At 41.1% G+C, this 25813-nt stretch overlaps 1 protein-coding gene across 1 annotated transcript; it reads right to left on the reverse strand.

Moving 5' to 3' along the window:
- Positions 1-704: 704 nt before the first annotated feature.
- LOC307255663 (5'-AMP-activated protein kinase subunit gamma-1-like) lies at positions 705-24461 on the reverse strand. Its single transcript, XM_080034399.1, has 16 exons — positions 24285-24461; positions 22608-22673; positions 20529-20778; positions 12419-12645; positions 10134-10185; positions 8936-9042; positions 8144-8225; positions 6461-6519; positions 6289-6334; positions 6120-6174; positions 5874-6000; positions 5465-5630; positions 5336-5373; positions 5076-5222; positions 4853-4946; positions 705-2407 (listed from the first exon to the last, which is right to left on the reverse strand). The coding sequence occupies exons 1-16, from the start codon at positions 24366-24368 to the stop codon at positions 2376-2378; spliced, it is 1632 nt and encodes a 543-aa protein (XP_079890525.1). The 5' UTR covers positions 24369-24461; the 3' UTR covers positions 705-2375.
- Between the last annotated feature and the right edge of the window lie 1352 nt (positions 24462-25813).

Here is a 25813-nt window from a genome sequence, read left to right on the forward strand (position 1 = left end):
TCAGCAGGAAAGAAGGCATGGAGGGCTTATGCTCTGACTCCTACTACAGATCATGATCAAGTGATCAGCAGCAAACCCATAGAGAGAATTTGCTCAATGTTGTTAAAGATGAAGTGTAACTTTTAATGTTCAATGCTAAATTATAGTCCTGCAGCATATTGCACATACCAGGACATTGTTTAGCGCTTTGGTACGAGCTGCAGAGGTGCTTTTTTAGGGTTCAGACAGGATATAAAGAAATAATATTCAAATTTCAATAAAAAATGCCTAAGGCGGCGGTCTGAAAATGTCATTATTGCAGATTAATTCTCTTTCGATCAAATAATAGATTTTTTTCAATCCTGTAAATATGTTTGTTCAGGAGGCAGTGTAGGGTGTACTTCAGCGTTTACCAGGGGATATGTAGTATTAGTAGCTTGTGAAGGTAGTAATACATATTTGTGGAAGAGAGGAAAATAAAACTAATTTCTGACATGACAGGCCGACTATTCAGGTTTCAGTTTCCCACCAACCAAGTCAAATGTTTAAACAACAAAGTGTATAAAAATGAATAAATAATGAAGGGGTATTTGAGACCATCTGAGAATGTCAGACAAAAACGATTGGGAACTGCTCAATTAAAATTTACACATCCAGTTTACACACGGTACACACAGTTCAAATAAAAAGAAACTTAAGTATGCCGCTTTAAAGTACATTCAGTGTCCATTTATTTTTCTGCAGCGGGAAAAATAGAAAAAAAGTTAAACTAAAGAACATTCATACTGCTGAAGTGTATTTTCTCATGCTTGCACATATACAGTACATGTTGATCTGATACAAAGTCTCTTTTAGCCGGACATATTGCCACAATTTATTTACAAAAATAACATTAAAACCGCACATTCATAAAAATAAAGCTTTATGTGACACGTTTCCCAAAAAAGATCCTATTTACAGTTAAAGATGGAGATGAGTCCTGTCCAGCTACAGCGTCGCATGTTTGTGAGGATCAGATGATCTGGAGCATCAAAAGGAAATAAATGTAAAAAAAGAAAAAGAAAAAAAAAAGTGTTTTAAAGATCTAGAAAGAAATGTTTTCGATTTTGTAATATGGTTATACAAAAGAATGCATCCTAAAGTCTTTAAATGTAAATAACTACTGATGTAAAATGAGTGTAAAGCTCTCACGCGTAGTTTTTGGCTAAAATGATTCTTATTCATGTACAGGTGTATTTGCTTCGGATCACTGCATGTAAATGATTTAGATTTTTTTTTCAGGATTTTCATTTTAGAAGTAGTTCTATTCACAAGGTTTAGTATCACAGAAAATGCAAATGAAGAGAAATACTTTTTTGTATGGGAAATAGACGGTAGATTTTTACCAACTGCTTAAATAACATCCAAATAAATCCACTAATATTGACAGAAAAAAGTAAAAAGAAAACAAAAACTGTCCGTTTGAACAGGTGAGGGCAGGGCAAACAGAAGGCACAAATAAAGATTGGGCATAAGTCCCTCCACATTGGCACTGGCAAACTGTTATTTTTTTAAATGAGGAAAGTCATAAAAGGGCCACATTGTAAGTAAAGTATTTTTTTCCTGGCGGTTATGAGATTCAGTATCAACTTCCACATCAACTGATGACAGCAGCATGATCTGAACTACACCACCAAGAACACCGGAGCCCTTATTCATTAGAACCAGTCTCGGCTTTCCCAACATTCCCCACAATGCATCTCTTGTGTGGTTGTCTGTGTGGAGATATACTATACTTGCCCTGCGTTCCAAATCGCATACTCTTTGTTTTTTCTACTCAATATACTACTACATCTGACCATAAAAAGAATCTAGTTAGGATGCAGTAGGCATACACTTGGGACATACTTTTACCTATTTATTTCATCATAACATTGCGCCTTAAGCTTGCTTTTATATCCGTCGATGTGACGTCACTTCCGGTGTGCATTGGGTCAGAATCGCCCAAATATGATGCCGTTTTCAACACTAGAAATCTCGGCCGGATCTAGTAGACATCCGGGTATTTTAAAGCATACTAAATCGACCACAAGAATTGGGACATCTTAAATCTTTTTTCTACCATACTAAATAGTAGATAGTATGGGTATTGGAAGGCAGCCACAGTGTTTGGGTGTTCTGATCAGTGTTCAAACTAACAAAAATATAAAATAAACTCAGAAGGTCAAACCTCAGTGCAGGAACTCCACTTCATTCAGCTGTCTATCTCTTTGGTTTCTAAGCCTCTATAGTGCATCAGTCACAGGCGTCTCTGGGACCTCCAGACTGGCTCCTCATAGTCTCGCTCTACCTCCCTACCTCAACCTTCAAACTTATTGAGTCCCGACCACGTCTCCGCTTCTGACGCTTGCTCCCGCTCACTCCACCAGGTTCTCTTCCCTACAGGCGTCTGCAGAGAAAAAGAAGAAAGTAAAGACACAGCAGGGGTCACAATACATGAAAAAACATTCTGTAGCAAAGACAGGACTAATGTTATTCAACCCACATTAATAGCTGTGAAATTACAACCTCCCTAATGGACTCATTTTTTGACAAACTTTTCAATCTGCTGCAGGAACTTACTAGGAAAAATACACAATTTAAAAAACCTTCCAAACCAAACCATAATACATCTCTAGTTAGAAATAGTTATAGTATTTATTTTTGTGAGAATACCACATAGGAATATTAAATTAAATAAAGTTCAGAGTAAGCTGAAGTCTGGCCACTTTTATCTGAACAAAAAGTAGACCATTTCCAAAAATAAGCTTTATGACTATTTTTGAAGCACTACACTGTGTTTAGACCCAGTGTGGAGCTACATACCAGTAGGTCACACAATACCAAGGTTCTGTTACACACAAATATAAATGATGCTATAAACAATACAATAAAGTCTTGGTATGTAGTGGATAATAAACAGCTGCGTGCCATCATGTTACTTTCGCGTCGGAGTTATGACCGAAACACACAAAACCTCCAGCGCTGAAATCACTAAAATTATGCACGCATCTGGTATTGGTTTTCAAGCTTATCAACACAAAACATTCACATTAAAGCAGAGCTTGCTTCTGGCAAAATGCAGCAATTTTTATTAAAAGCCAAACATAATATAACTGAGCAGAATGTATCATATGTAAAGCTTCTGCATGGAGGAGTTTATGCCTTGGTTTACTTTCATAGCCAACGTCTGTGATTCAAACCACAGTGGACAACTTGACTTTTACAGTTTTCCCATTTCATTTGGCCAATTATAGTTGTAAACCTGGGGTTTTAAATATATTAACAATAGACTATTCTTGTGTAATGGACAGAGTTTGTGTAACATTATCAGTCCCAACAACAGACTTTAGGGGGCTAAGTAAAAGGATAACAAATTCTAGTTGAAGTTACTAAGACTAAGCCTCCTAAGACATTTATTTGTACTGCTTAATATTATTCAAAACACTTATCCTTAAGTTATAAATAAACAAAAGAATAGTTGGATATGAGAATCAGCAGAGGCCTGAAGCTAGACTCGACCCAATTTATTTGACCCGTCTTTGACACCAAGTTTGTACTCAGTTCATGTTGTTGAGCTTGGCTGTTCAAGCATCACAGCTTCCTGTCACATTTCCTTACATACATTACAATTCAGAGCAGAGGAGTGTTTTGGAATTTCATACTCATTCCTAACTAATTAAAGCACTTTTTCTTTTTTTTCTTTCAAATCAGGGTATTTGATGCAAACCCTTATACATCTAACAATTGAATATGTGTGTTAGTAAAGGGAATCACATGTTCACCACTGAACATGCATGGTGGAAGAAAATGCTTACCCCTTTGCACTAAAGGCCAGGACACACCAGTCCGACATGTTCCGACTACGCAAAAAATGGAGTCGGCCGTTTCAGGAAGCTCCAATCTTCCCGTCGCGGCCAAAGAACACACCGAGACGACTGTTTATTTTCCGTACACTCGCGGGACGTATGTCTCCACAACAGCAGGCGGCGCTAATCTGTATTGTGGCCCGAAAAAATACGAAAGCCGGAAATGATTGGACATCTCTCTAGAGCATAAACATAGATAGAAATACGTATTTATATTTATGGACCATAAGAGCACAATTTTTAGCAGAGAGTGTCGAGCATGGTGTCGAGCAGTCAACAAGGGTTGATGCATGTGAGTACTCTCAAAACGAAACGAACAAACACATTAAAACGATGGCTAGCTGTTGTTAGCTGTTTGTGCTACCCGCCTCACTTCCGGGCTTCACTGATTCGCTAGCCCTCCACCAATCAAATTGCTCCAAATGAAAGACGGTCGGCCGCCGATTGAACATGTACAATCGGCGGCCGCCAGGCTCAAAACAAGCCCGACGACCTCTACGTCGGCCGACGTCACGGCACACACCAAACAGATTCGTCTTTTTTTTTGACGACGGCGATTATCGGGCTGGTGTGTCCTGGCCTTAAAAGGTCAAGGCAGCAGAAGTGCTGGACAACATGGATTTCCCCTCGATCTGTGCATCTATGAACACAATTTTCTCATCTCTATTTACACTATGAAGATGTTTAAACTTTACACTAAATATATTTCAATGCACTGGTGAGGGATAGACATTGGATTTGTTTTTGACACAGAAGCAGTGAAGTCCTGACAGAGGATACATCCCAACATAAAAACCCCACACAGCGGCCTCAAGCACACAGAGGGATGTCAGGGCACTGAGCCTCCCTGCAGCCAGCTACAGGCGACAACCAGCCAGGAGTAAAATCTTTGTGCTTTTTTTCCTACCCGGGACAGGGTTAGAGGGGAGAGAGGGTCCAGGACAGAAGGGGGGGAACTTGGTGCTACCAATGCTGAGCGTCTATACCTGCAGGGCTGAGCACCAGGGTCTGGAGGATGTCTGACAGAGAGACGATGCCCTCGATGCTGGAACGCTCATCCACCACCACCAGCCGATGCACCTGGCACCACACAACACAAAAAGGACACAATAACAGATGAACTTCATGTCAGTCCTGACTCCTGACGCATTCCTGGGGCAACTAAGTGCATGCACACGTCTCTGCGTTAAAAAAAAATTAAAATCTCACCTCAGCCTTGACTATCCTGTCCACAATGGTCTCCATCGTTTCCATTTTGTGGCACTTCATCACTCCTTCAAAGTACTGAGAGCGATGCTTCAGAGCCTGTGTCACCGTGATGTCCAGGTTGTTGTAAGTCTTCTCAGCCGCCAAGTTCTACACAAACAGTAAACATGCATTTGTTTAATGTAAAGAAAGTTACAACAGAGGGCTTTAGTCACCAATAATTTGGTATTTTTGTCGCTTTCAAATTAGACATTTCAACTCACAATCACGTCAAACTTGGAGTAAATATCCACAACTTTGCCTGTAAGAGAAAAAAAAACTTTAGTAAGAAGGTTAGTTAATAAAGTATTATTATTAATGTTATTATACTTTGTCAACACTGAAGGTCTTACCAGACTCATCTACCACAGGCAGGGCGGACACTCGTCGCTCCACAAAGATACTCAGTGCTTTGATGATGGGCGTGTTTGGGTGGATGAAAGCTATGTCGTGGTACGAACCAATGCCCAGCTCCCCGAGAGTCTGCTTCATGAAAGCTGGCTTTGGCATTTCACACATCTGGAGAACACACACACACACACACACATAAACAATGGGGGAAGGGCATGGGGCGTGCGTTCAGTATGTTCATTCTCCATCCATTTAATTTTCCAGATTGACCACTAGGAGGCAGCATACAAGTGAAAGTATGACATGTTCTCAACAGATGTGTTTATTTTTATCCATCATATAGATTAAACATAATATGTCTAGCTAAACAATCATTGACTAACACCCTGATGTGGATTGTGTTGGACTCACAAACAGTTGGAGGAACTTGAGGATCCTCTTGTGTGTGAGAATATAAAGTGCGTTCCCAGTGACAGGGTCGATGACAGGCAGCCGGTGAATTTTGTTTTTGATGAGGGTGTAAACGGCATCGAAGAGGCTGCGATAACAAAAAAAAAACACAACGACCAGTCACATTGTGTGTACAAGCTGCTCAGGAGAGCACAGAAATGTGTGAAAACAGAAAGATTCATTATTTATAGTCAGACCCCCCTGTACCTTGCTTCAGGTGATATGTTGACCAGAGGTTTGAATGTTGCTTGAAGGTAAACCTCTGGGAAGCAAAAAAAGTAAAAAATTGATTGTATATTGTTTTTATATAAACTAGCACTAAAATATTACATTATACATGCTACAAACATACACAACAGTTGGTCATGATACTAACCTCTCCACGTCTCCAGCTTATGTTCCTCCAATTCATAAATTTGCACCTGAAATACAACGAGAAACAGACGCTGGTGTAAGAAAAACAAAACAGAAACAAACAAAGTCCTTATACTCAAATCCTCAACGAAAGCAGCAAATATGTTCTGTCATGTTCTGTCAAGTGGACCTACCATGGGTGACTTATAGTATCGGTGTAGTATAATGATGAAATCTGTGATTGTCAGCATTCCTGCAATGAGAATAGGCATTAAAAACACTGGTCCAGCGCCGTGCCTGCATTAAATTGTGCGTTGGGGAGAAAGAGACAGCACTGATAAGGGCGTGGTCCACACAACACATCGCTGACTCCCCCCTCTGCTTTATCCTCGCGGCATTCATTATTCATCACAGGCTGACTCGAAATAAACTCTACGCAGGGGGAAAAAAAGTCAGCACAACAAAACCGGTTCATTGCTGGTTTGGCTGTTGGCACCATCTAAATAACTTAAGGTATCTTTTCTAGAACCTGTGGGCATTCTTCCTTTTTTGATAAATATTATCTCAAATCTCTCTGAGCATTGGTCGAAACAGGGACATGCCTGTGCTTAATGGTTCATGACTGGCTCTAATGACTTCTGCTCAATATAGCAATGCGCTCCGCCAGCCATTAACCAGCGGCATTAATACACACCGTTTTTCCTCTTTGTTGTTCATTTAGGAATACTGCACCAGCACAGCGGGGACATTTTCCACCTCAGTTCAAAACTGTGGACTTAAAATATGTACTGCTGCACACCGACTTCTCATTATGGTGCTAGAGTCAGATCTTTAGAGCGAGCGAGACGACTAAATGATATCGAAGCAACTTTTCTCTGCGCGTACTTCACATTTAATTGCTAAGCTTTGTCTTTTGACGGAAAGTTTGGCAATTAAATCTGCAATGTGCAAAGTTTGTGGAAGCTGTGGTGGCAGATATTGCATATGATATATCTCTGGACTCAAATGTTGGAATGCTTATTAATGCAATAGGAAACATTGTTATTATCTTGTATAGACTTATAAGTGTAATGAAATATATTGCATGTTGTTTAATTGTAAACTGAAATGTAGATTCCTCAAATGCGTATCCAACAAACCACTCAGACGGGCCACACCTCTCCTATTGTACTATGCTCAGAACTCCCCCTCTGCCATCTTCAAACTGTCCCCCCCACCATTCCCCCTCACAGGACTGGCCAATTGAGAGCATTGCATTGTGGTTATGGTGAACTGAAGCCATTGTTGTATCTCAACCTGTCTGTCTCCCTACCTGTCTCCCCAGCTTCAGACCAACCTGACCCCTCCCATGCTTACAATAACAATGCATGTATATTAGAACTGTCTGCCTCAAAACCTGTCTCCCCCTCCTCTTGTAATGTAAGTTAGTCGTCTTCCCCCACCCAGCTTCTTTAAGTATGTATATTTGAACCTGTCTACCTGTCTCCTACGTATTGTAATTTAGACTCCCCCTCCTGGGAGACAAATGTCCTTAAATATGTCATGACTTTAAGGGAACGGGGTCACTCTTTGCTGCACGTAACATGTGTTGGAACTAGTGACCACTCCGCAGAGTTTTCTTGCTATATTGATTGAAGAATAAACCTTTTGCTTTTACAACGTATCACTGTGCTTGAATTTCCTCACTACAGTTTTGCTTTTCCCCCTCTTATTTGGTCCACATACCTGCAATGAGTTAACAACTTTTTTAACTGCAGAAAAAGTTAAAGTAAAAGAGGCCAAATTTGGAGCTGAAGAGCAACATTATTATGAAAATGACTTTTGTATGTGATAAGAGCAGACATAAATAAAAGTACATTTTGTCTTAAGGTTCTTACCCACAAAGCTTTGCTTCTCTGTGTCCCATAGCGGAGCAGCTCGCACACCGTTGGCTACCAAGGCAAAGAACGCTTTCTTAACCTGTCAGGCAACAGTTTAAATACAATGTTATTTTATGAGATAATACAGAAAAATTCAATTCCAAAAATAAATGATCAATCCAGGCTGTTCAATCCAGCCAAGGCAAATATCTACTGCTCCAAACTTCTTAAGCGTGAAGATCAGCGGCTTGTGTGTGTGTGTGTGTGTTTAATATGGTTATAAATTGAATATCGTTAGGTTTAGTTCCCCAGAAGAAAAAAAAAACACACATTTTAAGAGCTCTCCAAACTTGCAATAGTTTTAAATTTTTTTGACATTTCTTAAAAAGCCAAATAAGGAATGAACAAAACAATGTATATTTGGGTGCAGCCCTCACCCTCATTTGATGACTTCTTTGGTTTCTGTCACATTCTCATGAATAGAAGAGACACTAGAATTGTTCAGGTCTGTTCTAAACTCTCAGCGGCTTCGTGTTGGTTTTAGTATTTCCCTAGATAAGAACCCTTTAACTCTCAGCTTCAGTGGGTTTAGTGGCTGAAGATCAACACATCAAAAGGAGGTCAGACCTTCACAGGTTTACTGTTTAACAGCTTTATAGCAATTTCCACAACCATCTCGTAGAAAACTGCTCTAAGGGAAACACTCTAGCCTATTCCATTGAACATTAACTTAAGGCTAAATGTCTCTGAATAAGATCAACCTCAATATCATATGGAGAAAAAGGTGCGGTATTTTGTCACAGTACTAACTTGGAGTGCTGTGTCAAACACAACCAGCTTGGAACTTGTGGGGACGATGTCGTAGCACTTGTGGGATTTCATAAAGCGCATGTAAATATCACTCTCAGGTTCAGCAGCTGGAAGATAAAAAGCAGGAAAATACTTTTAGAGGAAGGAGAAATCTCACAGGGAATATATAATGAGAGTCTGAAAAACAACACACACACACACAAACAAACACACACACACACACACTGCAGCAGAGCCGAAACAGCCATTATGTGTACAGGCCACTTACAGCCACTTTGCTGCTTACTTTGCTTCATCGTACTGATAATTAACAATGGAAAAACACAGGCAGCAAAGTACTGGAGGTCCTTCACAGATGATTACAGCATTGTTTTTACCCACATGTGGTGGTAAAAAAAATGCAAGCAGATTAACCAATTAGTTTACTGACAGAATGGAAGGAATAATTTAATTAAAAAAACATAGATCCATCCATATCTGGTGGGTAATTCTGAATTATTTATTGTTCAGTGAAAACAAAACATATGCTTGTCGCAGCTCCACAAACGTGAATATGTGTTAATTATCTTAAGAATATCATTGTAAATTCAAAACAAAACAATGTTGGTCAGACAAGTGAGACATTTTAAGACACTCCTCTGGGGTCTGACAACTTGTGATTGATTTGTCTTAGTTTTATTCCTGATATGTTACCCATTGTATGATAACTTAAATCAAAATAACTGTAAATAATTAACTTACATCTTTAGTTTAAGCCTTGCTCACACGTTGGAAGAAAAAAGTAGAAAAAGGCCTGTTGAATGTATTTTAGTGGAAACGATTTCAATCTCCATCATTTCACTGTAGCCGACATCATTTATCTAGGCCGCCGCTTAAAATTATCGCCAAAAACAACTGGACTGAGACATTCAGATAAACGTGTTATGAAAACAAACCGGTAAGGTCAACTAGCTGAAAAGGGAATCCCGAATATTTCTTATACAATTCAGATCGGATGAATCGCTGGTTCTCTGGATAGGACTGAGCAGACGCTGCGCATTGGACATATTTAACTGTTTGCAGCATGATCTGAGTCGCAAATGATATACTGAATACTATGGGGTCACCTTTCCATTGCATTAGCCTACTAATTGCGTTGAGGGTAGTAACAACATAGAAGAGAGCCCTTGGAAGGCAGACATCGCAGAGTGACACTTACCATCATCATCTAGTTCAAGTTTCTCCAGCATGCCTTCGAATAAACCGTAGACCTGTGGGGGGGAGACGGCACACGTCAGGTTTGCGCCGAAGAGCACAGCAAATCCTCAACAGCACACGGAAGAGCGCGACAAAACTTTGCTATAAATTGTTAGTGAGAGCAGAAGGGTGAACCGACTTTTCCCCAGCAGCCACAGATGACTGGTCACAGCGAGTGCGGTGTGCAAAATACCAAAACAACCACACGCGCAGACAAAACGTCGTAAGCGTTTGCCTAGAAGTATAAAGCTCCTACAGGTCCGCTATACAGACACAGGTTAAAACATTGTACCGTAAGCTGCAACTTTAGTAGCACGTTATTATTAGAACGCTGACCCCCCTGAAACTCCGAGTGGAACAGTCCTGATCCATTTGCTGCGGGGGGAACCAATGCGTGCAGGCTGCTCGAACAGCCGCTGCACGGCCATATGAGAATTAATCCCACCACAGGAAATACATTTAAGTCATTTAACATGTTTATAATCGGTCAAAACAACACTCACCACACGAACATTCTCTCACATGATGCGCGGAGAAGAAGCAGGAAGCTACATGCGCTGTGGACACACCCCCTTGCATTCAGAGCAACCTGGTTGCTTCACCATATTAGGAAATCCCCTTCGTTGCTTAGCAATAAGAAGCTGGGGGATGCCTAGTCACATCTACAGTGACAAATCGATCAACATGGCTGAACTCTACAAAAACAATAGTTTGAATTTGGACCATAAGCAGTGACAGCAACATGAGGAAATGGCATGGTGCTATTAGCAAAACACACACAAAACAGGCAAGTTCCCAGCATTGAAATATGCTGTGTCATGCTGAGAGATGTGCATACTCAAAGCGTGCGTATGGTAACATGATCTCCCTAATTTGCAAGTATATCCACGTCAGGCCACTGCAGCAGCATGAGAAAGCCTGCCTACCTGCTCTGGGATGCTAAACAGTCCCCCAGAGTCGCCCGCAGTGGTGACACAGCGCTTCTCTCGCCAAAAAACTGCTCCTGCACTTTCATAAATCTTGTGCTGCTGCATCACAGCAACACACAGCCGGCTGCTGTATTACAGCAGAGAAGCAGACATACCAGATCCATTAAATGAATTACTTTTGAAGCTTGATGTGGCAAAAAGTTACCCACTTCATTCGAAGATTTTTTGTGAGCCTCATATGATGATGAGAGAGGGGAGGGACACTGACTCATCACATTTTAACCACAACGAGTCCTTGGGTGTTAGTACCCAACAGTTTACAATGTTGATGATGAAATATTGATTTACCCTCTCTGGCAAGGATCCACAATCACTCACAGCAGACAGGTGGCGACAGGCCTTCAGATAATTATTCATTAAATGGGCAGAGAAGTTATTCCTCTCTAGCCGGGGGAAATCCGGCATCATATCGTTACTCAGACTGAGACGGTGGTGATTCTTAAATAAAAGCCAAGATTAAAAACCCTACTGACAAATACCCGGAACTTCTACTTAGCAGATTTTGCAGTCAACTGTGCACCAGCTTCGTAGGACACAATGCAGCTCATGGGATATTGCTTCAATGCTGAGACAATATTAACACCCTGTGTTTTTCTGCTGGTGCCCGGAGCAAATAGTGCAAACACCAGCCTGTTCACACACAGCATGCTCAAGCATCAGATCATTTGCATTCACCATGCTTTCTGGTCTATGCCACATAAACCCTTATGACTCTGAGTAAAGTAGCACATGACTCATGGACAGAAGGCGTATAAGGCCACTGGTTACAAAGAAAAAATTGTTATTCCTCTAGACATCTTTTTAAACAAGCAGTATTTATTAGAATTAGTGTTGATGATATAGTTATATAGTGCAAATATATAGCATTTTAAATGCTCATTTTGTCCTATATGCGGGCTTATTTTTTGGGTACAAGCAATAAACAGTTCACCTATTCTCAGAATTCACAGGCAGATGTTATTGCTGAGTCCCAGGACAGAACTCACTCTGTCCTAGAGCAAGAAACTGGAGAGGTGACCTTTCAACGTTTGTACCAATGATGTGAAATCTTTCTGCTCCATAAACAACAATGTGTGCATGGACTTTGTGGAACCATCACAGCCGTTACCATTGCTGACTGGTGAGTTGACGTATTCATAGCCACGTATATTCATTGTTATTCACAGAAAGCAACCGAACAAAGAGATAACATGCAACAAAGATGACGTTTCAACTTTAAATTACTTATTAAAAAAGGTAGTTTTGCAGTGTGACTCACTTGTTGTGAGGTAGAGTAGGATGGCATGGGGCTGGTGGAAGGGATGGGGGGTTTAGCAGAGGGAAGGCTGAGGCGCTGTCCCGTGTCTGGAGGTGTGGAGAGCGAGCGGGAGCGGGAGCTGGGCTCTAGCCGCTCAGGGCTGGGCCTGCTCCGCTGGGCCTCCTGGGTGAACACAGGTTGGCTGGATGACTGGGTAGGGGTGGTGGGTGGTGTGGAGAGTCCAGAGGCTGCAGAGAGATAAAATAATGAATGAATAAAAAAGGTCCACAATAGATACCACAACTGATCTCTTGTTCCTCTCTATGTCGATCCATACAAACTGCATTTTTAGTGACACTGAAACGCAGTGTGGATTGACAGCGTTGATAGACTTAGTTGGCAAGACCGTGGTGCCACAACGGTGACTGCAGCAGATACCATCAGTGCAATGACAGGCTATAAAAGACAAGGAATGCATATCTGATCCATCAGGGACAGAGAGAGTCCTCCTGGGTACTGAGAAACAACTTGGATACAAGAGACCAGCATTTGTCTTTGAAAAACATAGTTATACAAATCAACTTACAAAAAATGACCTAATCAGTCCAGCTTGTTACTGCCTCAAAAATAACCCTCAGATTGAATAAACAGTGCATCATAAAACATTAATAGATATTTGTGTTGTATTTACTGTGGGACTACTCTTTTGTAAAGAGTTTGTTATTTTATCCACCCATCATAAATGAGTGCCTAAAAAACCTCCATGTTTAACAGTGTGTTATTGCAGTGTAGTAAACTCCTTATAGTTTATGGAGATTCAATTATGCATTTAATGTAATAAACACCAACACATTCATGACATGTGAATTGAAATCACTCACTTCTTAAAATTGACTCACCTGCGACATTTAAAAATTAAATTGTAATAGAGCTTTGAGGTTGCATATTTATTGATTGTATTCTTAGTTTTACCTCATTTTAATATAAATAGAATCATCACCTTTCAAATTATACTTTTTAAATGTATTGATATTGATGATATTCAACAGCTAACTGAAGGCTTTAATTATTACAGTCGCATATTCCTCAATAACACTGCTTTTGACATCCGCATCCCTGTGTGTTCATGACAAATCCCTTTTATGGCACTTCAAAGCTTATCTCATCTAAGTGAATGGCTAGAAAACGTGATCCATAATAGATGAATATTGGAAAAATAAACAATGAATCATGCAGGATGTCTTACTTCCTGTTCCGGGCGCCTCCCCTTTACAATAACTAGGCTGATTACAACACAAGCAGCCACATTAAACCTGACTCCAGTGTAACAGTTGGCGGTCTGTGATGCAGCTCTGACGGCTTCAGTCACACGATGGCCCTCACACATGCTCTCTCATATCACACGTCACAATCTTACGCAGGGTTGACATGTGACACTCAGGCTGCCCCGGTTGCACCCCGCTCAGAATATTTCCGTGTCCAGAGACAATGAGTGACATGGCTGATGTGGACCAAATGGAGGACATCACAAGGCCTCTACCATGACTTTAATCGTCCAGCACTGGTGCCAAAGTAAATCTATGAGTACAGTACAGTATGCGAATGTTCAGTAGCACAGGCATAACAATACAAGAATCAGTTTCTATGAATCTTCACACTTGACATAGTTAGGTAAATTGAACAAATGACGGAGAAATAAAATATCTGGAACTATAATTGAAAGGTTAACAAGCTGTGCACACTCCTTATTGAACCTGGGCTATATTGTGTTCTGTTGGGAGACAAGTCCTCTGTGTGTGTGTGTGTGTGTGTGTGTGTGTGTGTGTGTGTGTGTGTGTGTGTGTGTGTGTCGAGTAAAATGTTTTCCTTGGTCTGTTCCTAGTGCACTCCACACTATCTCCTGACATTTAGTTGGCATGCACCAGCCCTCTTTGGCGTGTGCTGCTTCCGCTGTGTAGCCTTCTTATTTTAGCCACGCTGTTGTGGCACATTCCCTAGGAGGAGATAACAGCAGGGCTTGGACCCTCTCCCCCGCCTGTTGGATATAGGGCAGCTAAGGAAACAGGACATGGTTGCCTGGCTGTAAGTAGCCAGGTGCATCTAACTTTACACAGCCTTACGCCGTATTATATAATATTGACTGTGGCTGCTTAAGGACATGCTACTTTACTGATGAACATTGATTTGTAGCGTTGATGTTCCTTTGCGTTGATGTCCCCGCTTGTGTTGTAGTGGTAAGAGCATTCCAGAGGCTCAGTCCTCATCGCAGCTGACCCGTGGTCGTTCCCTGCATGTCCTCCCCTCTTTGCCCCATTTCAACTCTGTATCTCCAAATCTGTTTAAATAAAGTGAAAAATGCCCCCATTTTTTTTAAGAAAATCATTCTTGATTAATCAGTTCATCAAGTATATAATTTGCAGGTTAACTGATGCTGAAACTAATTGTTAATTAAAGCTCTAATTTTCAATTTGAGCTCAAACAATAAGTGCATTAACTGATTAGACAGAACATAGCAAAATAATCTAACTATTTTCATAATCAGTTTATCATTTTAGCTAAGCTGAGTATCTTTGGGTTTGGATTCCAATCAGTTTCAAGTCGCCACCTTCTGCTTCAAGATATTTTTGAAATTCTTATAGACTCAACATTAGCTTCAGCGCTAGCTAGATCATTTGAGATGTGGGCAGTGATTTACAGGCATTTAGGCTAATTGCAGGGTGGCAGATGTTCTGTTGCAATTCACTGCACGCTGTGTAAACGTATCACCCATAAAAGCAGGTCCTCCTAGTCTGGGTGCCCCCTGAGGAGTTGACATGATGTGTCCAGTTTAGCGGGGCCACGGTGACCCCGGGAGCAACCTGAGCCTCCCTGCTTGACGTCAGAGCAGTTACGCTGCTACGCGTCCATTGGATGCACCGCCACAGTTTTCTCTGGCCGACCGTGTAGCACGATGAATCACAACTGTGAATGGATATGTGTTTATATGCACACTGGCTAAAACCGGTGTGTGGATTGTTACGTAATAAGCGATATGACAGCCAGTGGCAGCCAATTAGCAACAAGGGTTTCTAACTAATTTTCTAGGTAGGTACACTATGAAATCTGGTACTCTCTGTAACAAAGACTGTGACTGTTTAGCACTTCAGTAACAGCCCGGTTGGATAGGTGTGTAAACTGCATGATGGCAAAAAAAACATTTAAGTGAGCAGTCACAATTCAAAGTAAAACATTTTCTAAGAAGGACACAGGGTTCCCACAATTGGCAACTTCTAAAATGTCTCATGTAGACGTCAACTTCTTAAAAAGGGCCTAATTAAAAGACACATAGTGCCGTGTGGTAGTCTGAGGTGTCACCACGTTGTATACTGCCTGGCGTTAACCTCGACGTCTTCAACAGCCACATAGACTTAAATCATTATGACAGGACTCTGTTCATCTGCTCAACCAAGGCCAAGCTGGCTCTAAATCAGGAGCTGTGAAGGCTGTGATAAAGTGCCATTTGTACACTGCACAGTGTGCACCAGGTCTTCACTCATCAAGCATTATAAGCAAACACTTGACCATAACTGCATTAAGTCTGCATGGTGGTCTGTGCCTTTTGCTTGGCATCCATCTTGCCTGTCACTGTTTACGGCCTGCTTCCTATCAAGAAAAACCTGAAGGGATATTGTGTACGCACACATAAAGAGAAGAAAACCAAAGTTTGGACCCGTCTCTGCTTCAGCTGAAATGTTTCCATCCAATTTAAATTAAAGTTTTCAAAACGGAGAAGATATCCTGAAAAGACGCCCTTAGGATAGGACAGAAATATTGTAATTGAGCTGAGTCATATAGAGTGGCTATAAACCACTTTACGAGGACGATTATTGATTCAAACAAAATAAAAACTGTTTTCCCTAGATAACGCTGCTATAACATTTAATATACTTGAGACAACTTGATCAATGCACAGAACAAAAAGCACAATGCAGTGTGCAGTAATTCCACTGCACTTCTTTTGTGCATTTGTAAAAAAAAACATAGACCAGCCATGTAAGCGGCGCCATAAATATTTGGGGTAATATAATAATAATAATACATTTTATTTATATAGCGCTCTTCTCTCACTCAGAGCGCTTACGGGCGGGTACACAACAAACAACTTTGAACACATATATACATACATATATATAATAATATGGGCACACGCTAAGATTGGAAAAACACTAAACAAACACACACACACACACACACACACACACACACACACACACACACACACACACACACACACACACACACACACACACACACACACACACACACACACACACACACACACACACACACACACACACACACACACACACACACACACACACACACACACACACACACACACACACACACACACACACACACACACACACACACACACGCCACTTTATTATTAGGTACAGCAGTTCAATTTCTTCTTAACACATATAACTAATCAGCCAATCACATGGCAGAAACTCAATGCATTTAGGCATGTAGACCTGGACAGGACAACTTGTTGAAGTTAAAACCGAACAACAGGATGGGGAAGAAAGGGATTTTAAGTGACTTTGAACATGGCAATGTTGAGGGTGCCAGAAGGGCTGGTCTGAGTATTTCCGAAACAGCTGATCTACTGGGATATTCACGCACAACTATCTATAAGGTTTACAGAGAATGGTCCGAAAAAGGAAAAATATCCAGTGAGCGGCAGCTGTGTGGACTAAAATGCCTTGTTAAAGTCAGAGGTCAGAGGAGGAGGGGCATACTGGTTTGATATGATAGAAAGGCAACAGTAACTCAAATAACCACTCGTTACAACCAGGGTATTTCAATTTGACGTGTTTTCAATAAACTATAGTAAAGCCTTTTAAATAATATGTCCTGGCCTTTGACTGCCTTTACTCGATGTATTGTATTTGTATTGTGATAAAAAAATAATAATAATGGGGCTGATGAAGAGAACAGCACATTACCAGCCAGACATGACGACTCGGACTGATGCCTCCCTCCTAGCCCATCTTGCTCCTTCTTTTTCTTGCTCCTCCTCAGGCTGCCAAACCGCTTCATGAAACACAGTGGGTTGTGGGTTCAAAATGAAATGTTACCATGACCATGTGCATCACGATAGGGGCGCAGAAACGTCTCAAATCTGCAGAGTGAGTTTTACTTCATTTGCTAGACTGAGAAAGTTGTCCAGAAGATATGTTGAAAAGTATATCCAACTGATACAAGTCCAAGAAGCTAGATAATGGTGAGTCTGTCTTTGGGGGAGTGACGGTCCTTTTCTAAATAATGCTCTTCTGGCTTCCTCTGATTTTTGCTAATCCATGAAGTTGAGCGTTTCACTTTTCTTGGAGCCAGCAGTAAAATGCCACAGCAAGGTTAAGCTTACATATCCATTCCAGACCAAAAAATCCTCCAAAATCTTCTTTGGAAAAGACACAGAGTGTATGTCAAGCTGTGAATTCCACACAGTTTCAGCGGAGAAATGTCTCTCTTGCAAGGGATGCAAATAACTGGTACCCCCCCTTTTCCCTGTGTCACTCACTGCCGTAAATTGTCAGGTGCAGCTGTGGGTGGCGTCTATCTAATATAGCACGCATGTCAGCAGCCTGGAAAAGGAGGCCAGTCTATGAAGGCTACACCAGCTATTGGCTCAAGCTGCAACATTTTCCCGCCCCCATTTCCACTGCCCTCCTTCCTACGACAAAGTAAAGCACAGGCACATCTGTCTCACTCCGTCTTAACACGATGTAACATGCAGTCCGGATCACACAATCTCAGCGTTTCCCGAGATAAGAAAAAAAAATCTCCTTGATTTCTAATTCCTCCAAATTTTTCTGTAACAAATGAACATATAAAGGTTGTGTTTTGAAGCTGAGGGTCCTGCTGCTCCGTCATTTGTACAGCCAGTTGTCTGTAACTTTTAGGGGACTGACCTTTAAGGCTGCTGATGCCAGCACCACCGTCAGTTGACAGCAGGGGGGACATCCCATGGTCTGTCAGCTGATCAGAAAGCTTCCATTCAATAGGAAAAGCTTCCCTTACCATGAACAGATGGCCTACTCACTGTAAAGTGAGCGTGCCCGGTGCAGACTTCATATAAGATGCAAGTTTTCCACCCCAATCAGTGGGTCAATGACCAATATGAGTGAGGGGTTGAAATATCATATGAAATCAGTCCACTCAAATATCCTGTCATCCGTTTCAGTTTGTATTGAAGGTACGTTTCAGATCCATAAGGATTTTAAAATACCACAGTGTATCTCCTTATGGTCTTCCAACGCTTATCTTTCTGGCTCAAAATAAAACCATCTGCCCTAATAAGGCCCACGTTTTTGCGAATTTGGAAAGTCAAAACTGCCCGGTTCCTTTATTTACTGACAACATACAGCCCACAGTAGCAACAGAGAGAGTGAGAGAGAGAGGGGGGAAAACTCTGCCTGGTTGTATGAGGAGATCCTGAGAGTCCAGTCACTTCCAGATAAGGGTATGAAAGCGCTGCAGTTCAGCAGTGAGAGACTGACAATGTGCAGGCGATGGGAAAACTCATATTTAAGCCAAACGGGAACGACACGACATTCTGAAAACATTGGTAGTAAATATGAATACAAATGCACCTGAAAAAAACTAATTCACTGAATACATTTTATAAAACTTATACAAATCCTTATTAATTATCCCAATAATTTTTTAATTCTTTGTTTACTAAAATTTAAATATATTGCCACAATAATAATGTATGGGTTATTAAATTGACAGCTGATTGAACTATAGTTTGAGAACTAAATCAAGTGAAGACCGTGCCTTGAGCACACTCTTGTGGCCAAAGTACGGCGTCTACAAAACATCCCACTAATAAAAATAGAAAAGCTGCTGTGCCCACTCCGTCGCTGTGTGCTATTCATTAGCATATGTTTTAGTCATTACAATGGCCCCAGATCATTTAAAGACAAACAATTAGTCAGAAAACAAACGAAGAGGATGTAAGGCCTGAAAATCACATCGCACCCTTGAAATCCTGAGCAGCTGCCATGATGAGAAGGCTTGCAGGCAGCAGTCAGTGTGCTTTAGTTACCATCAATAACAATCTCTAGAGGGAAGCGGAGCATGTCGACTCTTTGGGTCTGGCACTAACTGGGCTTGGGCTATTCCACCACCCACTGCCAAACTGACCCTCCGCAAGGAAACTGAAGAATGGGTATAGGTACAGCCCAAAAAACACATGACTCATGCTTGTGCCGTTTGAAGCCGTTTCCAGACGCCCTGTTTCCGTGCAACTCGGGCTGGTTTATGTTATGTAATAATCGTGCACCAATACACATGGAGACACGAGAGCTGAAAATCTGCCCAGGTCTGTTCTTTATAAAAGAAAAACAAGGCCTTGTTTTTCGCCCTAGCATAGCCTTCTCCGTTCCAGTTCTTTGCACATGGATGGCAGTATTAGCATTACGTCATAAACAAGTTTTCATTTTTCGCATGGAGAATGTGCTATGGCTGAATTGGCACCTGTGTGATGCCATACCCATAACTCAATCTAATACACTGTCTTTGAAATGCACTGCTCAATGCTAAGAATTGAAAGAACAAAAAAAAACTCCTCTTTGATACAAACAATAACCTAAGAGGACCGATAATGAAGAAACATCTTTCCTGCAATCAAGCCCCACTGTCTAACGAGGCTCGTGACCATCAGCAAAACAAAGCAGTGGGTTTTTCTCTCTCTCTCTCTTTTTACTATGGAGGAAATCCAGGCATCTACTTCCTTATTAACACAATAACGTTCTGTGTGAGTGTGTGTGTGTGTATAAAAATGCTGCGTGACACGTTTGCATGCCAGTTCTGGCCACAGGTGCAAAATATCTGAACTGGTGAACTCAATCAGATCAACACAGGTTCCTGCTTGTGGCTTTACCTCGTACCGCAGGAACACTGAAGACTCTTTGAGATATCATAGCTTCATCTATTGTGTCTTACTTCCTTTTTACAATCTTCTTCCTCCTAGAAGGCTCTTGCAACAGTGTTTCTCAAATTCTCTACAACAAAAAGCCTTGTTTTGTGTTTCCACATCACATGAATGGGCAGTCGGGGCAAGGCTAGCTTTTTGACTCACCTCTCCTGGTCCTCGAGAAGATTTTGATGCTTCCAGGTGTAGAAATGGATGAGGAGCGGAAGATACCACTGAAGCTTAGGCGGTGGGGGGACTTGGGTGGGGAGTCCTGATGCGAAGGATAGGGGAAGATGGTTTTGGGCGAGCTGCTCTTGAATTGCACTGGCGCAGACTGAGGACAGGGTGGCATCAGGGCTGGGCTCCTCGAAGACGAGCCAGTGGTGGGGCTGGCTGAACGGATGCGACGTTCTCCCTGAGGGAGACAATATGGAGGATTTTTCTTTTTGTTAAGTGTGTGCTTCATGTTCACCGTGTATACAGTGTTATGTGATATGGGATACGAGAGGTTACCAAGCTATACTGTGACAAACTTCCGCACATAAACAAAACCCAAAAGTAAGAGGCCATATTGAAGGAACAAATGTGGAGAACAGATTTATTGTGAAATGACAGTCGCTGATTGCACTTTTGCTTGATATTTTTAGTTACTTCTTGTTTTTTAAAGAATGTACTGTTTAGTTAGCCACATTTTACCACTTAATGGTATGTCATAAAAAAGCACTATGAGAATGTGAGGCATGTGCAAAGTACAATTAGGTGAATGTTTGAGACTGATAAATAGGAAAATGTAATAAAAGTGACTGAAAGACCAGCAATAAGGATTATATGACTCTCTTAACCAGAGGTCCCTTTGACCCAACATTTTTAGATTTCCAGTCATGTTGCATTATAACAAACTAAATCCTAAGCAGAATCAGCTAATTTCTTCAGGAAACTCAATTCACCACTTGCAATTCAGAGTAACATTCGCACTGTTTAGATTAGTTCTTAAAACACTGTACAACTTGCATCTTTCCCTATGTCCAAGAAATATGGTCATGCTGTATAGTGTGTTCAAAGGGCATCATGTTCAATGGCTTACAAGACAGAAATACGAACAAAGGAGAAAATTTTCTTTATATACAGGTATGACGTTTTTGTGTTTATCAGTCTGTCTTTGCAAGGACATAAAATCCTTGTCTATTTGCTGTGCAGATACCAAAACAAAACATGAGAGACTGCAGCCAATGTAGCTGGAGACAGAGAGAGCCTCCACCCACCGCTGACTGCTGCCCGCTCTGGATTTACCAACAACAAATCTTTTAACCATTTGTGGGTTCTGATACAGTGAGGCCATAAGACGCGCAGTGATCTCAAGTCCGGAGGTCGTATTTACTGAAAACAATTAAAAAATGTAACAGGACTGTTTTGGTAACATTGTCGGTAGATAGAAGTCTGCGTAAGAGCCAGTCTCAACAAAACAGACAAGCTGCATGACGATATGAAGTGCAAAAAGAATCACTGCTGCCCTATGGGGACGATAATAATAACTCAAAGATGCTCAATCATGGAACTTGTGACAAAAGTCAAATTATAAAAAGGGAAGAAATGTTTTTGCGGTATTTGCTTAAGGTTGGCCCTGCTCCATACACACATTTCTCTTTAAACCAATCCTGTGACAAATCTGAGGCAGCGAGAGCACACACCCATCTTTTCTGTTTGCCAACAACTCTCAACACTGTCATTGTGAAAGAGCTCACTGAAGCAGGCCATGCTAGCTTGTTAAGGCAAGGCTATTTGTGTTGATATAAATCAGCTCTTTCGAAACACAGAGAATGCAGGTTTTTTTTTATCAGCACTGTACAAATATTAGAGGGGTCAAATTGAAATACAGGTTGGGGAGGATACAGTATGAGGCAATGGTTGAGAATTGCTCCTATTCAGATCAATTAGAGCAGATAGTAGGAAGAGTCTGCTTTCTTTTAGAAAAATCTATTTCCTGTATGTGATCCTGCTGTGCCTGGACACAGTGGGCGTAATGTTACAGTAAGCCAGCGAGCGTTGGCAGAGTGGGAGAGATGGCCTTGCGATATTTATTTTGCTCTCCCAAATCCATGTCTAAATGTGTGTTAAGTCAAACAAACAAGAGACACCATAAATCATGAGTTGGAAAAAAGAGAAAGCTTTAGAAAACAAAGAACATAACAACAGTAATGAAAAATAATGAGACAAAAATCCATAAATGAAAATAATATACCGTACCGTCTGAGAACCGCTTTTGGTTGAGCCGCTAGTCTCCACTTGTGGGGAAGTGAATGCACCAAAGTCCTGCATAAAGGAGATGTGAATGTCAAGGATTAGGCGGGCAGCCAGGAAATAAAGCAGACAAACATAATAACATGTCATGGCAGGTAACACCAAGGCCTTCTAAGACACTACAGGCTGCTTTAGCCAGCTAGAACCCAACATTGACAATGTTGTTCTTCTTCATCAATATGAGAAAACATTTTAACATTTTTCAACAGGCTTTTCGGAAATCAGAAGAAAGACATGTTTCGCAATCGCGGAAATGTGCTCCTTTCCTCCATACCAAGGGTTAGGTTTTACATTCCAGGAAGATCTTTAGACAGATGATGCATGCTGCAGCAGAAAGGCCGTATGATCACACAGGCATTGTTAGGTGTCGGTGACCATGCAAACCTGTTCTAATGTCTTTAATGCAATTGTATCGGAGATAACATACTAAACTCAAAATCCAGCAAGTCTATACGACTGCACAAGAATGCTTCGTGACAAATCGGATGGCACTTTTCAGCTGCATTTTAAAAACTAAAAACTATCTTACAAAGATCTTGAATGGGTAACATTCAGGATAGGCCTACATCCAATCCTTTTTATGATTACGTTGGAAAATTTTGTAGGTGGATCTGATGGATGCCATCCAAAAAAAGGCATGCCTATGATCCATTGCTACAAGACAAAACAAATTAGTTTTTCACCAAAGTGTGCCCACAGTATCCTGGATACGATTTGACCTTGGAAAAACAGAAGGTAAAAGCCTTAAAGTCTACTGTATGTAGGCAGGTCTATCAGTCAGTTATTTGTAGGAGTGAGAAGCAAAGAAAAACACAGTCCCAGACATTAATGGTCCAGACCCAGACTAAACTGTGGATTACGAAGTGGAATAAACAGAGGCAATGTACAGTGACAATATTGAACCATAATAACCTGGTCTGAAGCTGTTCAGTTCCTCTGAAATCTTTAATTTGCTATGTTATCTTTTTGCTGCAATGAAAGTATTTTAAGCAAAATAATGTAACAATGTGCAGATTATCTTTATACCATTGTCATCTGAATATTTTGAGGTTTTGGACTGTTGGTTTGTCAAAACAAGAAAATTAAGGAAACTCAACTTAATTTCTGGCAGACCAAGAAATCAATCGTGTAGAAAATAACTAGGTTAGATAAAAGGTTAATAGAATAACGCTAATTTAGTAACAGCCAGACTTGACGTTAGCCAAAGCAGGGGAGCTGGCTATATGACAGGGACATAGTGATGGAAATGTAAGGACAATGTCCTAAACAGACTTACAGCAGCGCAAACAGCCAACTGTTTATGTTAGAACCGCTTAATTAATATAAGGCTTTAGCAAATAAAATTAAAATATGTTATCAAACTGGCGTATAAAAAAATAACACGAGACATCTCACAGCCGTCAAACAGGCACGCTACGTCGCGTGCAAGTAGGCTACAGGCGGAGGTGCTTATGTCTATGGCTACAACCCTTATGTCTATGGCTATAACAACATAGAACAAAAACGGATAATAACGGCTAAAAGCCCCGCTCCCGGTTTCATGACGAAGTTCAACTAGAAACACAGTCTTTATCTGGCAGTTACAATCTGAAGCCAAATGAGTTATACACTTCACCGACTCACTGGCATGTTAACCCGCAAACTTCTTCTCTTCTTTGGCATTTTCTTTGAGCTGTCCTTGCTGGACTCCATCACCGTGCTTCCCATCTTTTTCTTCTTACTTCGTGAAACAGCAACAGCTAAAAAAAAACGAGTGCTCTGTAGCGACTGCAGAACATCAACCTCCACTTCAGCTGCTCCGTTTACTCACTACGACAACACTACGGAGGCGCTGCCTCCTCCACCAGGAAGTAGACTTTCGCCAGTGAAAAGAGGCAGGGCACGCATCCTCGAATGGGCTTCATCATTCAGTGTTTACAGGTGTTATGTCACAGTCTGTCCCACTATGTGCAAAACAGCACCACTCGGTAAACCATTTATCACACTGTACAATAGATTGAACGCGATTTAGTTACAATTGGAGGTGTATTTTCTTATGGCAAATGTGATGAATAAGGCCAAGAAAGTGTTTGCCATGCATTTTTCCTTCCCCAATTCCCTCCCAAGATCGTTTCCTCGTATGGTGACACAGTCAGGAGTACTATTTCGAAGGGATAGCTAAATTCGACACAACACCGGGCAGGCAGTCATCAGTGTAGCCTACTGTAACCTAGCCTACACTGACGCTCCACCAACAGAGGTCAGTACGACTCAGACTTTTAACTGCTTTGGTCAAGAAGAATGATATGAAAAAATAATTATTAGCCTGGGCTACAATACATCTACTGCAGAATATGCATGTGATTTAAATACATAATCCTTATTAATATTGGACAGATTGACTAATTGGCATAAGGACATAAGGGGCCACCTTGTAGCCTGTTAAATGCAGCCTAGATTGTGATCGGGGTGCCCACTGTTTTTCAGCTTGTGAAAATGACCAAGTCAAAGTGAGCTACCACCTACTATTAGGGGTCAAAAGTCACGGTTCGGTACGTACCTCGGTTTTTAAGTCACGGTTCTGTTCTGTACGCAGTACGGTTCTCAGTTAAGAGGGAAAATGTGTGCAGAATTGCAGCCTAAAGGTATTTTCCAGTATAGAAAAGAAAAAAACTGCTGCATACAACCAAAGTCTCCAATAAATAAAATACTTCTTAAGTAAAAGTGAAAGTTCTGCACCGCAAACCAAACAAGCCTGTACATATTTATTTAAACATATTGAAAATTAATGTACAATATAAGTTGGTGTACCTTGCATAACTGCATGAACCTAGGGATGCACCGATCCACTATTTTTAGTTCCGATCCGATTCCGATATCCGGGTTTTGGATATCGGTCGATACCGATACTGTATCATAATTGTTATACATTTTTTTGTTGGTGGTGATGTTATGTATTAGGCTAGGAAGGCTTAAGCAATTCTAATTTAAAAGAGCAATAAATATACACAAATGCATATAGGTTGATCTTAAAGGCAGAATTATAGTCATACAAAAAAAATCCTTCTCAATGATCACTTCTGTCCCACTAGAATATGTGGTGGTCTGTTTGTCTGAACAGTCTTCCTCTCTCTGGCTGTATTTTACATAGTAGAATTTGTCACAGTGCAGAA

This window comes from Ammodytes marinus, assembly GCF_949987685.1.
Source record: "Ammodytes marinus genome assembly, chromosome: 9".
NCBI lineage: Eukaryota > Metazoa > Chordata > Actinopteri > Uranoscopiformes > Ammodytidae > Ammodytes > Ammodytes marinus.

What these genes read in the sequence shown, in the direction of transcription:
- LOC307255663 (XM_080034399.1), bottom strand. Translation starts at nt 24,368, where the DNA reads ATGGGAAGCACGGTGATGGAGTCCAGCAAGGACAGCTCAAAGAAAATG. An exon ending in CCTACTCTACCTCACAACAA is followed by an intron (nt 10,186 to 12,418) that starts GTGAGTCACACT and finishes TCCCCCCCACAG; the next exon opens with GTCTACGGTTTATTCGAAGG. An exon ending in CCTGGTGCTCAGCCCTGCAG is followed by an intron (nt 2,408 to 4,852) that starts GTATAGACGCTC and finishes TTTTCTCTGCAG; the next exon opens with ACGCCTGTAGGGAAGAGAAC.